Source organism: Microcebus murinus, chromosome 2 (genome assembly GCF_040939455.1).
Source record: "Microcebus murinus isolate Inina chromosome 2, M.murinus_Inina_mat1.0, whole genome shotgun sequence".
NCBI classification, from domain to species: domain Eukaryota; kingdom Metazoa; phylum Chordata; class Mammalia; order Primates; family Cheirogaleidae; genus Microcebus; species Microcebus murinus.
Window position 1 is genome coordinate 103,492,160 of NC_134105.1, and position 11,026 is coordinate 103,503,185.

The following is an 11,026-nucleotide window of genomic DNA, read 5'->3' on the forward strand; positions in this document are numbered from 1 at the left end:
ATTTGTGTCCACTTTTGGTTCCTTTATTCTTGAGATGTGAGGGAGGGATTAGGAGCAGAGGGAGGTGAGAGAGGGACTGGGGGTTCTGAAGCTGGGGCAGGGTCTGCTTTGGGGGCAGAGGATTTCTCAGGTGGTCTGTGGGGCTCAGGAGGCACAGGAATGCTGGCAGGCTGACTGGTCTCAGGTACAGGCTGCTGGCTGTTCCTTCTCTGCCGAGGCCCCTTCTCTTCATCCAGGTCACTAGTGAGGAAAGGAAGAGGGGTGGCCTGGTCACCAACATTCTGTTTTCACAGGTGTGTTCCTGCCCCTGCCCTGCCCCATCTGTTCAGATCCACTCCTATTATTTACCAGCCACTCCTGTCCTCCTGCCATGAGGCCTACAGCCCATGGCTGTAGAGATTTTCTGATTTTAGGCTGATGCTGAGAGTGGGCAGTGACTTGCCGCATGGTGAGTAAGGGCAGAATCACTAGTGACTAAAGTGATCACACCTGCCCAGGGCTCAAGCAGCCCCTTTGCTGACCCAGCTTTGAACCTCACTGGGCTCTCTGGAACCTTTAAAAAGAAAGCTTTGCTTCCCCTTCAACCTCATCACGACCTCCACCGCCCCATTCACACTGGAATGTGCCCACTGGACAGTTTTTTTGTAGTCCTCCCAAGTGGAGGCAGCTTAACCTTCTCAAACCCAGCTGGCCCGTAGTGTTTTTTGCAAAGCCCCTGGCAGCTACACCACCAGCACTGTGGTGGCTCCTCAGGCCTCCCAGACACCCTGCCACATCTGTCCAAGACTCGGGCACTAGACGCTGGCTGCTATGTGGTCCAGCACTGTCCTCATTGGAGGACCCATCCAGTGCTCTGGCCTTTCAATTCTCACTTCTTTGGCCTGACTGGCGTTCATTCACCTCTGCTCCCACTTAGACATCCTTAGCCTTGGCCACTCATTGCAGTCATCTCAGAATTCTTCCCTTACCCACTCTCTGAGCCCCTCCTGTCCAGCCAGCTCTCCCTTCTGGCCACTGCCCCTGCTCTAACACCTCACCAAAACACAGCCACTTCTCTTCCCCAAGGCCAGTCATCTCAGACACTCTTACAAAGACACCTCTGCTCTCCCCGTCTTGTCCTTCTGACCTGCCCAGAAAAAGCCCTCACCCCTTGAATCCTGTTCATGGCTACCACATTTGCCAGAGAAAACCACATAACCACACTGGAGCAGTCATTACAGGTTATGGTTTTCAACATCATCTGGGCCTTTAATGCTACCTGGAAATCGCTTAACCTCCCCAGTCAGCTTCTTTGCCTATTCCACAGGGCAGGTCTTTCAACCTCCACCACCCACTCCTTGAAACCTTTAGTCTACTCCCAGCCATCCCTTTGCTCTCTCAGCAGATGCCCTTGCCTCCTACTCCCCAGAGAAAAGCAAGGCCACCAGGCTGCAGCAGGCTCAGTTCTGCTCGGAAGAACCCCTCACTCTCCTCTCCTGCCTCCACAAGCCTGCTCTTTTCTAAGGCCACCTTGTCCACCTGGCCCTAGAGCCCATCCCTCCCTCTTCAATGCTCCCTTTCTTTTTTATTGCCTAAATGTTCAGATCTCCCTATCCTTGGATATAAAAAATCTTTCAGTGCTGGATCCCCTTCAAGCTACTACTCTCTAACCATGTGAGACTAACTCCCTCTTCACCAACAAGCTTACTTTAAAACTACAGCAGTTATTACATTAATAGAATTACCAAACTTCTTGCGACAGCCACATTCCCTGTTCCTGAGTCCTCTCTACCAGTCACCTCTCAACCCATCTATGATCGGGTTTAAGTCTTCCTGATGCCATGAGAAATACTGCCAACACGCCACTCCAGTGATCTCTTAACCATCTATCTTCAGATGATCCTACCTGATTTCATATGCTCTGCTCTCCTGCTCTCTTAAGCCCCGCCCCTCCTTGGTTTGTAACTGAGCCCTCGGGGTTCTGTCCCTGTTCCCTCCCTCTCTCCGGCTATGCACTCTACCAGGATGACCTAGCTTATCCTCTCTCTTACAGTCTCCAAGTCAACAACCCCTGAAAATATACCTCTAGCTCAGAGCCCTGTCCCTTTCTAACTGTCCCCTGGGCATCTCCAGCTGGATGCTGTATAGACACCTCAAAAAGCTCAAAACTGTGGCCAGTTTTCTTGACCCAGAACCTTTTTCTCTTCCTGCTCTAACACCTGCCCAGTCCCAAGCACAGAAATCCCAGTCACCCTCAGCACCTCAATCCCGAGGTCACCACTAACTTCTCCCAGGCTAAGATAGCCACCTCTCTGGTCCCCCTGCTTGTGCCCAACCTCTGCTCTGCCTTCCTAGCTTATGACAAGTATGAACAAGTATACTTTCCAACCTAAGATCTTCAAATGGCAAGTGAGGCCCTGGCCCATCTCTCCTCACCTTCACTTCAGACCTCGTCTCCCAGCATCCTCTGAGGTCTCCACTCAGACACCCCCCCCCCAGGCTCTGCCCTCCTGAAAGCCTCACATTCTTCAGAATCACACAGGCCTCCCCTTGGAACCCATTCCTCCCCGTCCCAGCCTAGCAAACCGCCAGGCTGCCCCCCAGATCCAGTTCGTTTTTTTGCCTCCACTATAAAGCCTTCATTAATATACCCCCAACCCGAATTGGTCGTTCTGTCCTATGTGCTGCCCAGAGCGTGCTTCACTCCCTTATTGGGGTGTTCTTGACACTGTGACACTTGTTATCTATTTGATGTCACTGTCCCCTGCTGCGTGGGGAGCTCCTCCAGGGCAGCAGTGCTGACACAGAGCAGGCACTTGGCAAACTTCAGTTCCTTCACTTCCCCTCATCTCCATCTCCAGCCCTAGCAGAGGTCCAGGCACCCAGGAAGCCCTTTGTAAATGGGACAGAACATGCTCAGGCCTTGCAGTTCCCAGGTGCCGATTCCTTCTGCTTCCCACTCACCTGGCCTCGGAGCTGGACTCCGTGGAGAGGCTCCTGTCCAGTGTGTCCTGGAGCTGTTGCCGCAGTAACCACTCCTGCTCAGGGTCCTTCCTTTGAGCTGCAGCCAGCCATAGCTGGGGGCCCTCCTCGTCACTAGAGTCCCTGGAGAAGCCTCCCATCTCAGTAGCTCACAGACATCCTGGGAGAAGCGTGGCTGCTCCCACTGCCCCCACAGACTCCAACCACCCATGCCACTGAAAGACTCACAGCTCCAGGTCCAGGTCCCCCTGGTAGGAGAGAGGAGATGCACACACAGAGCAGGTGTTGTCCAGGAGGCGGAAGCAGGTGAGGCAGTAGAGGCCTAGAGGAGGCCAGGAGGGAAGGAGGTGAACTTGAGGTTGCCCACCTTGGTTTCCAGGCCCTGCCTCCCCTATCCCACCCTGAAGGGACCATCTGTCATGGGGTACATAGTAAGTAACTGCTGCAATGCCACTTGCATATAAATCCTATTGAGGGCGGGCGTGGTGGCGCATGCCTGTCATCCTAGCACTCTGGAAAGCCAAGGCGGGAGGATCACTCAAGGTCAGGAGTTCAAAACCAGCCTGAGCAAGAGCGAGACCCCGTCTCTACTATAAATAGAAAGAAATTAATTGGCCAACTAATATATATAGAAAAAATTAGCCAGGCATGGTGGCACATGCCTGTAGTCCCAGCTACTCGGGAGGCTGAGGCAGCAGGATTGTTTGAGCCCAGGAGTGTGAGGTTGCTGTGAGCTAGGCTGACGCCATGGCACTCACTCTAGCCTGGGCAACAAAGTGAGACTCTGTCTCAAAAATAAATAAATAGGGCCGGGCGTGGTGGCTCACGCTTGTAATCCTAGCACTCTGGGAGGCCGAGGCAGGCGGATTGCTCAAGGTCAGGAGTTCAAAACCAGCCTGAGCGAGACCCTGTCTCTACTATAAAAATAGAAAGAAATTAATTGGCCAACAAATATATATATATAAAATTAGCCGGGCATGGTGGCGCGTGCCTGTAGTCCCAGCTACTCGGGAGGCTGAGGCAGGAGGATTGCTTGAGCCCAGGAGTTTGAGGTTGCTGTGAGCTAGGCTGACGCCACGGCACTCACTCTAGCCTGGGCAACAAAGCGAGACTCTGTCTCAAAAAAATAAATAAATAAATAAATAAATAAATAAATAAATAAATAAATCCTATTGAGACCCAGGAGAATTAAGGCAAGCATGGAGAAAATGAGCTACGTAAGGGCTCAATGTAAATGAGAACATGAACAGTAATGAAGGGAGGGTAAAAAAGGTGAGATATCCAAGAAGTCCATAAAGAAAGGACCACAGTTGATCATATGCAAATAGTGAGTCCCAGCAGGGAAAGGCACCTTTCTCAGGGGTCTCACCTTTGCAGCTCGGGGTACTACAAGACACAAAGTTCTGCCTGTCCTCCTCATCCTGGAGCTGCCCACAGCCCAGGCAGTAGGCCTGATGCCCCCAGAATTGGTTGACAAATGGACCCAGGCAGGGGCACCTAAGAAGAGAGGTTGCAGACAACTAAGCAGGCCAGCCTAGCCCTCCTATTCCAGCACTGACCTCCAAACAATAGGGAGGACTTCCTGCAGTCTAACCTCCATCCCTCTGATTTTCGCAACAACCTCTCTTCTGCCCTGTCCTCTTTTCTCCCTTCACTCCCCAGCCCTAAGAATTCTCATTGTTAATTCTTCTTCTCAGGGCATGAATGGCATGGAATCAGCACCCTCTTCACCCAAAGCTCTTGACACTTAGGAAGACAGTGATCCATTCTAACTCCTGGCTCTTTTTCTGTCCCCTCTCACCTCACCCTTATAGGAAAAAGACAGTGGCCTCACCGGCTGGCCAGCACTAAGAAAACACTGCTGTGGTCCTCGTTAGCTGCACGCCGCCTCACTGCTCGTTGCAGGGCAGACAACAGGCTGGTTCGGCGGCTCAGAAGTATGTTGTAGAGGTAGGAGATCCTCTCCTGAGGTCAGGAATGGGGTTCCATTTGCCCTTGTTTCTTCTGCCCAGAATGGCCTCTGCACTTGTCCCCACCCCCTACCTTTTCCTTCTGCCTCACTCCTATGAATCCGCCTAGGCTTGGCTCAAATGCCTCTTCCTCTGGGAAGCCTTCTGGACTTCCCCCAGGTGGGATTACCCACTCTCTCCTCTGGCTTTCCATAGCACTTTATTCATTCCTTAATAAAAACACTTTCAAACATCGTAATGTCTTGTTAAAAGCCCGTGGCCTGCCTTGAGACTATGGGCTCCAAACTGAGTGTGGTTCATCTCGGCACCCTGGAGCCCCGCACGGCGACTGGCATGCAGTAGGTGCTCAGTGAATGATGACTAAATGAGTAAACGGATGGCGAGTTTCCATTCGCACCTCAACACGCCACCACTGCCCCTTGCCCCCTGGCATTAACAAAACTTTGGAGGCAAGCGCTATCCCCACCCTTCCTCCCGGCCCCGCTGGGGTCGAGGGGCCTGCAGTCCAGGCAACCTGCTTTGGGTTCGACCAGATAAGGGCGGGCTGGGGCTGCTGAAGAACTCCACGCTCCCAAAGCCAAGACAGAGCCACCAGCTTAGGACCTTAGGGAGGGAAAGGGCTGGCTGCCCGCCGTGGACCCCTCACCTGCTCCCGGGATGGGTAGTAGGAGGCACAGATGACCCGCCGCAGCCGACTGACGTAGTTGCCAAATAGAGTGACGAAGAAGCATAGGCCATACATGATGCCTGGGGACACAGCCGGCACAGTAAGCATCCCCAGTGGGCACATGGTGCCAGCCACACACACCCCTGGCCTCCCGCCCCTCCAGCAGTCTGTGCCCCCCATGCCCTGAGTGGTGTCCATCCCCCGGGGCCCTCAGGGTGTGGTTGATACCGATGACGACGTAGCCAGTGGCATCGGGCTCTGAGGGACGCAGGAGGCAGCGTGGGGACAAAACAGTGACGTTGCCTTGCTGCAGGACGTCAAATGCCGACACCAGGTCACGATAAATATTCCCAGTATAGCCGGTTCCTTTCACGGTTATAGATACTAACACAGGGCCTGGCACGAAACACTGTATAAGTGGCACTCGTGGCAGTATCCCCTGTACCATGCAGAAAAGGCCACACCTTTTGGAAGGTGGAAAGCATAGCAGTCCAGATCATAGGCATGGCCCGTACCTTCAGCCAGGGGCCTTTGATGCCCCAGGCACCCTCTCGGAGCCCCAGGGCCTGACCGCAGTCCTGGCACCGAGGACTGGCCACATGGTCCAGCTGGGTGGCACTGGTGTCTGGTCTGCCTGCCAAGTCCATCACCCCTCCCTCCACGACCACCCAGAGGTTTTTTGTTTTTTTTTAAATTTAATTTAATTTAATTTTTTGAGACAGAGTCTCACTCTGTTGCCTGGGCTAGAGTGCCGTGGCATCAGCCTGGCTCACAGCAACCTCAAACTCCTGGGCTCAAGTGATCCTCCTGCCTCAGCCTCCCAACTAGCTGGGACTACAGGCATGCGCCACCATGCCTGGCTAATTTTTTCTGTATATTTTTAGTTGTCTGACTAATTTCTTTCTATTTTTAGTAGAGACAGGATCTCACTCTTGCTCAGGCTGTTCTCAAACTCCTGACCTCGAGCAATTCTCCCACCCCAGCCTCCCAGAGTGCTAGGATTACAAGTGTGAGCCTCCACACCTGGCCCACCCAGGGGCTTTTATTTTAAAATATTGGCTGAGCACTGACTGTGCAGCAGGCACTGGACCATGCTTTGTTTGGGGGGTTGTCTTTTATTGGGGGGTGGTTAAAACTTTTCTGTTGATCCTCTGGCACACAGAATTAGATTAATTATATCCCTTGGCTTGTGGCACACTCTCAAGCAATGGTCTATAGGCAGTCAATACGCATAATTTCATTTACTCCTTTAGCAACCCAGACAGACTGCTAACGCCGTCATCCCATTGTTCCGATGAGGAAACTGGAGCTCTGAGAGGTTAAGAAACTTGCTTAAAGTCACCGCCTAGTAAAGGACTGAGCTGGGATTTGGACCCCAAGCCAGTCTGACTCTAGAGCCAGTCTACTCTGTTATGTTCTAAACTTGATCTGGACACAGGCGTTACTAGGCAGAAGATAGAGTTGAAACATGGGCAGAGTCAGGGGCTGGTGAGTAATCGTGACATGGGGACATTCAGGCAGTCCCCCAGGGCTGAGGGTGGGAAAGAGGAGAAGGCTCAGAGTGGATGGGGAGGATGCAGGAGCAGGCTGAGGGGGCTTCCTCAGGTGGGCGGGAGGAGGTGTAGACACTCACTGCGGGCCACGATCTCCCCCTGCAACTGGTACCGGGCCACGTCGAGCACCCAGAAGACAGCATAGTCCAGGAAGACCAGAAGCAGCACAAGGAGGAGGTGTCGGATAAGGTTGAAGGTCTCCAGGGTGTAGACCAACTGCTCCCATCGGGACAGGAAGATGGAGCCTGAGTGGGGGTGGATGGTGAAAAGAGTGCTCCCCGTGCTCCCATCCACCATTCCGCAGCTGCTGCCCCTGATTGAGCCTGGGCCTGTTTGCCCATCAGGAAGAGGAAAGGGAAAGAAGCTAGGAGGACCCACGGCCAGCGTGGGGAACACTGTTCAGGGGCAGCGGGCTCGGTGGCTACAGGAGCTGGTCTAGCATCTCCACCTGGGCCCCGTGACCCTTCCCAGTCGCCAGGAACCCTCCCTCCTGGGGCATCCCTCATCCCCTTACCTGGCTCCCCACCTCACAGGCAGTCCTCCCTGCCATTTTAGCACATCCACGCTTCCTGCCCCCCCAAGCCAACTTCACTTCCTCAGTTCCACTCGCCACCTATCCTTCCTCCTGTCCTGACCTCCAGGGTGTTCCCAGAAGCACCACCTGCCCCTTCCTGTCTGTCCGCATTCTCCAAGATGTCCACTTGCCCCAGAGCTCCCCAGGGACTGGCTGTGTCTCCCCCTCAGCTTGAAATTTCCTTGAGCTCTGAGTCGTTTCTCCTCCCTCTGTCCCTTCCCCAAGCCATGCCTCATCCCTGCCTGTGCAGTGGCTGAGGGTCAGACCAGGGGGGCTGGGGAAAGCCCTGACTCCCCAAGAGGCCCTGCTCTCCCCAGCCTGGGGCCTCACCCGGCTGGATGTAGCGGCCGGCCTCGTGGGCACTGAGCGGCAGCACCGTGGGCAGCCCCGCCGTGGCGCGCACGGCCTCCATGTGCAGGAATCGGCTGGTGATGTAGACGTTGTCGAAATTATCCCAGTTCAGGTAACAGTACCGGTAAAACAGGGCTCTGGATGGGTGGAGCGCACGTGAGGCCCTCAGCACCCCGGACCAGACCCCACAGGCACCCTGTGACTTCAGCCTCCCAGGATGCCCTGGGCATGAGCCGGTCCCCGCAGCCCCGGCCCTGCAACCGCAGCGCCCACAGCCTCACTGGAGGTAGAGCAGCACGAGCAGCAGAGGCGTGGTGTAGCCCATCAGGGCCAGGGCCTCCCGGACGCGGTACAGCTTCATGCTGACGGCCTCGCGGAGGTCCACTGCCACCTGGGACAGGCTCCGAGAGGCATTGAGATCCACAGAGAAGTGGTGGGTGACTGTCATGTTGAACTCAAACTCCTGACGTACCCGGTCAATCAACTTCATCACAGCTGGGACCAGCAGGTCCAGGGGAGAGTGCGCAGGGAGAGTTAGGGTAGGGCAGAGCCGCACTGGGGCGAGGGGCTGGCCCAGCCCACAGACCAGCCAGGAACCCCCAGTGTTTGCACCTGCAGTGAACTGGGGAAGGGACAAAGCCCCGCCTTCTGGGCCATCGCCATGCATGCCTGGCACCCGGCATTACGCCCGGCACGCAATAGCTGCTCCAGAAGGAAGGATCTTGATGACCTAAGCTTGGGACGGGAGGCCCCGCTTCTGTTCTCAGCTCCTGCTCTCAAGTAGAGCTTTGTTGAGGCACCTCCCCTCCACTGGGTCTCAATTTCCTAATCTGCACAGCAGGGACATTGGCCTGGGTGACCTCTTGAGGTCCTTTCCTGCTCTTGCATTCTCGTTTATGGACTGGGAGCACTCAGGGCTGGCAATGGCCATGCCAGGATGAGGGAGGGAGACCACTCAAGAGCACCATATGTGGCAGGGGCTGGGAGGGGTCACTCACGCGTGCCGATGGTCTTGCGCAAGAAGGGCTGGATGTACTTGGGGATGACGCAGAACACCTGGGCCACTGAGAGTGGGAGGCTGCTGAGTGTTGGGAGGAGGGGCAGAGACGCATCCTGCTCCCCCACCTCCCAGGACCCCCTTCTCACAGGGCCTCTTGACTGTTCTATTAGCCTTCGCATTTGCTCAAAGCCTTTAGCCCCTCCCTATTGCCCACCCCCCACATTGGCCGCTCCCTCTGCCCCCCATCCGTACTGGGCCCAGTATCCTTACTGGTTCCATATTCGTTGCCCTCTCTTGCTCCTGGGGGGGCCTACCCTCCCAACTAACCCCCACATTCCCACCCCAAACCCCTGCCCCACATAGGCCCCTCCCTGCTGGCGGCCCGGGCGTTCTCACGGCTGGCAAGTCCACAGAGCACCAGTTTGAAGGGCATGAGCACGTAACACAGGTGGTAGGCTTGTGGGATGACCTTCATGCAGCTGTCCTTGGCATCGTCGAAAACCCGTGCACACTTCAAGTAAGGGTTGCCCAGCTCCGAGTTGCACACATCGCCAATGTGTAGGAGCCAATACCACACATTTCGCAGGGCCCTGGCTGGGGACAGCTGTGGGGCTGGTACCCAGGGCTGGAGTCCTGCAGCCACTTCTCAGGGTTTGGGGAACAACAGCACAACACCCAGTGTTGGAGAGACCTGTGGCCAGGGTCTTGGCTGTGCTGTATCCAGTGGATACTAGGCAGCACCCAGGAGGGGCTCAAAGAGGCCTAGGCAGGGGTGAAGGTGGGAGACTGGGTGCCCCTTGACCCCCCCAATTAGTCATGGTAACGTGCTTACCTACATGCTTCACACCGTCCATGATTGACCGGAAGAACTTGCGGACCCGGTCAGCCACTTGTTTGGCCTTCTGGGCAATGGCTTTAATCTTGTTCAGGGCACCTGAGGGGCAGGGGCAGGGGCAGGGGCACTGTGGGCCTTCTCCTCTAGGGACTGGTTCTCACCTTGCCTCTGGGGCAGTGAGTGGAGAGGGGCTGCCACCCCGGAGGTGGGGAGCCTGGGCGCCTGGGCTGCGAGTTAGTTAATCTAGAGTGGGGGAGGCCAGAGAGTGCGAGTAAAAGGGTCTAAGTGGGCCCAGAGGTCCTTGCCAGGCCTGGATGCTTTGAGATTAGGACACAGTACCAGCAGAGAAGAATGAAGCCCAAGGACTGTAGAACATGCAGGACAAGGGGGACATGGGGACCGGTGGAGACAGTGGCAGGTGAAGGAGACTCACTGACAAGGGGCTGCCTGGCCCGCTCCAGCATTTCAGCTGTCTGGTTCAGGGCCAGCTCTGCCCCACAGGCTACAGCCTCACTGGCCCGGGTGAAGTTGCGCAGGGTGTTGGCACAAGGCCCTTGCAGCACCAGCCCAAAGGCAGCCACCAACAGCAGCATACGGCCCTGCCCTGGGGGTGACAGCTCCATCAAAACCAGGACCCTGGCCATGAACAGGGCAGCAAGTCCTTGTAAGTCTTTGGAATATTTCCCTTAACCCTCCCCATCCCCCAGGATCCCTCCTGACCCCGGACCTGTCCCCTTCCATGGGTGCCAGGCTCACTGGAGAAGGCCTGGGGCAGCAGCAGGAAGACAGTGACTCGGACCTGGCGAGAGAATGCCATGCCCAGGCTCAGGAAGGCAGCCAAAGTGAGGGTGCCCACCAGGCAGCCCCAGGGGCTTTGCCCTTCCACCAGGAGCTCCAGAAGCCCATAGGCTGTGGCCAGCAACAAGCCCAAGCTAAAAGCCCCCACACTGAGGACCAAAGCTCGTGCCATGCTAGGCTCCTCTTCCCTCAAGGGGTACACAGCGTCCTTCATGCCTTTGGGCATGGCTGCTGAGACCAAATGTTTGCCTGTCTCTAGGAGATGCCCACCAGGTTCTGTGCTCCTGGAATTTCTCGCCATATTCTAAGGTTCCGGA

The 11,026-nt window shown here is 55.7% G+C and overlaps 1 protein-coding gene across 1 annotated transcript; it reads right to left on the reverse strand.

The window, feature by feature from the left end:
- Position 1: 1 nt before the first annotated feature.
- On the reverse strand, positions 2 to 11,015 carry DCST2 (DC-STAMP domain containing 2). The gene is made up of 15 exons (XM_012767879.2): positions 10,668 to 11,015; positions 10,345 to 10,515; positions 9,909 to 10,010; positions 9,473 to 9,670; positions 9,075 to 9,140; positions 8,358 to 8,571; positions 8,056 to 8,213; positions 7,232 to 7,396; positions 5,827 to 5,994; positions 5,578 to 5,678; positions 4,796 to 4,926; positions 4,331 to 4,458; positions 3,190 to 3,283; positions 2,944 to 3,084; positions 2 to 240 (listed from the first exon to the last, which is right to left on the reverse strand). Exons 1-15 carry the CDS (start codon positions 11,008 to 11,010, stop codon positions 24 to 26), a joined length of 2,397 nt encoding a protein of 798 aa, XP_012623333.2. The 5' UTR covers positions 11,011 to 11,015; the 3' UTR covers positions 2 to 23.
- Between the last annotated feature and the right edge of the window lie 11 nt (positions 11,016 to 11,026).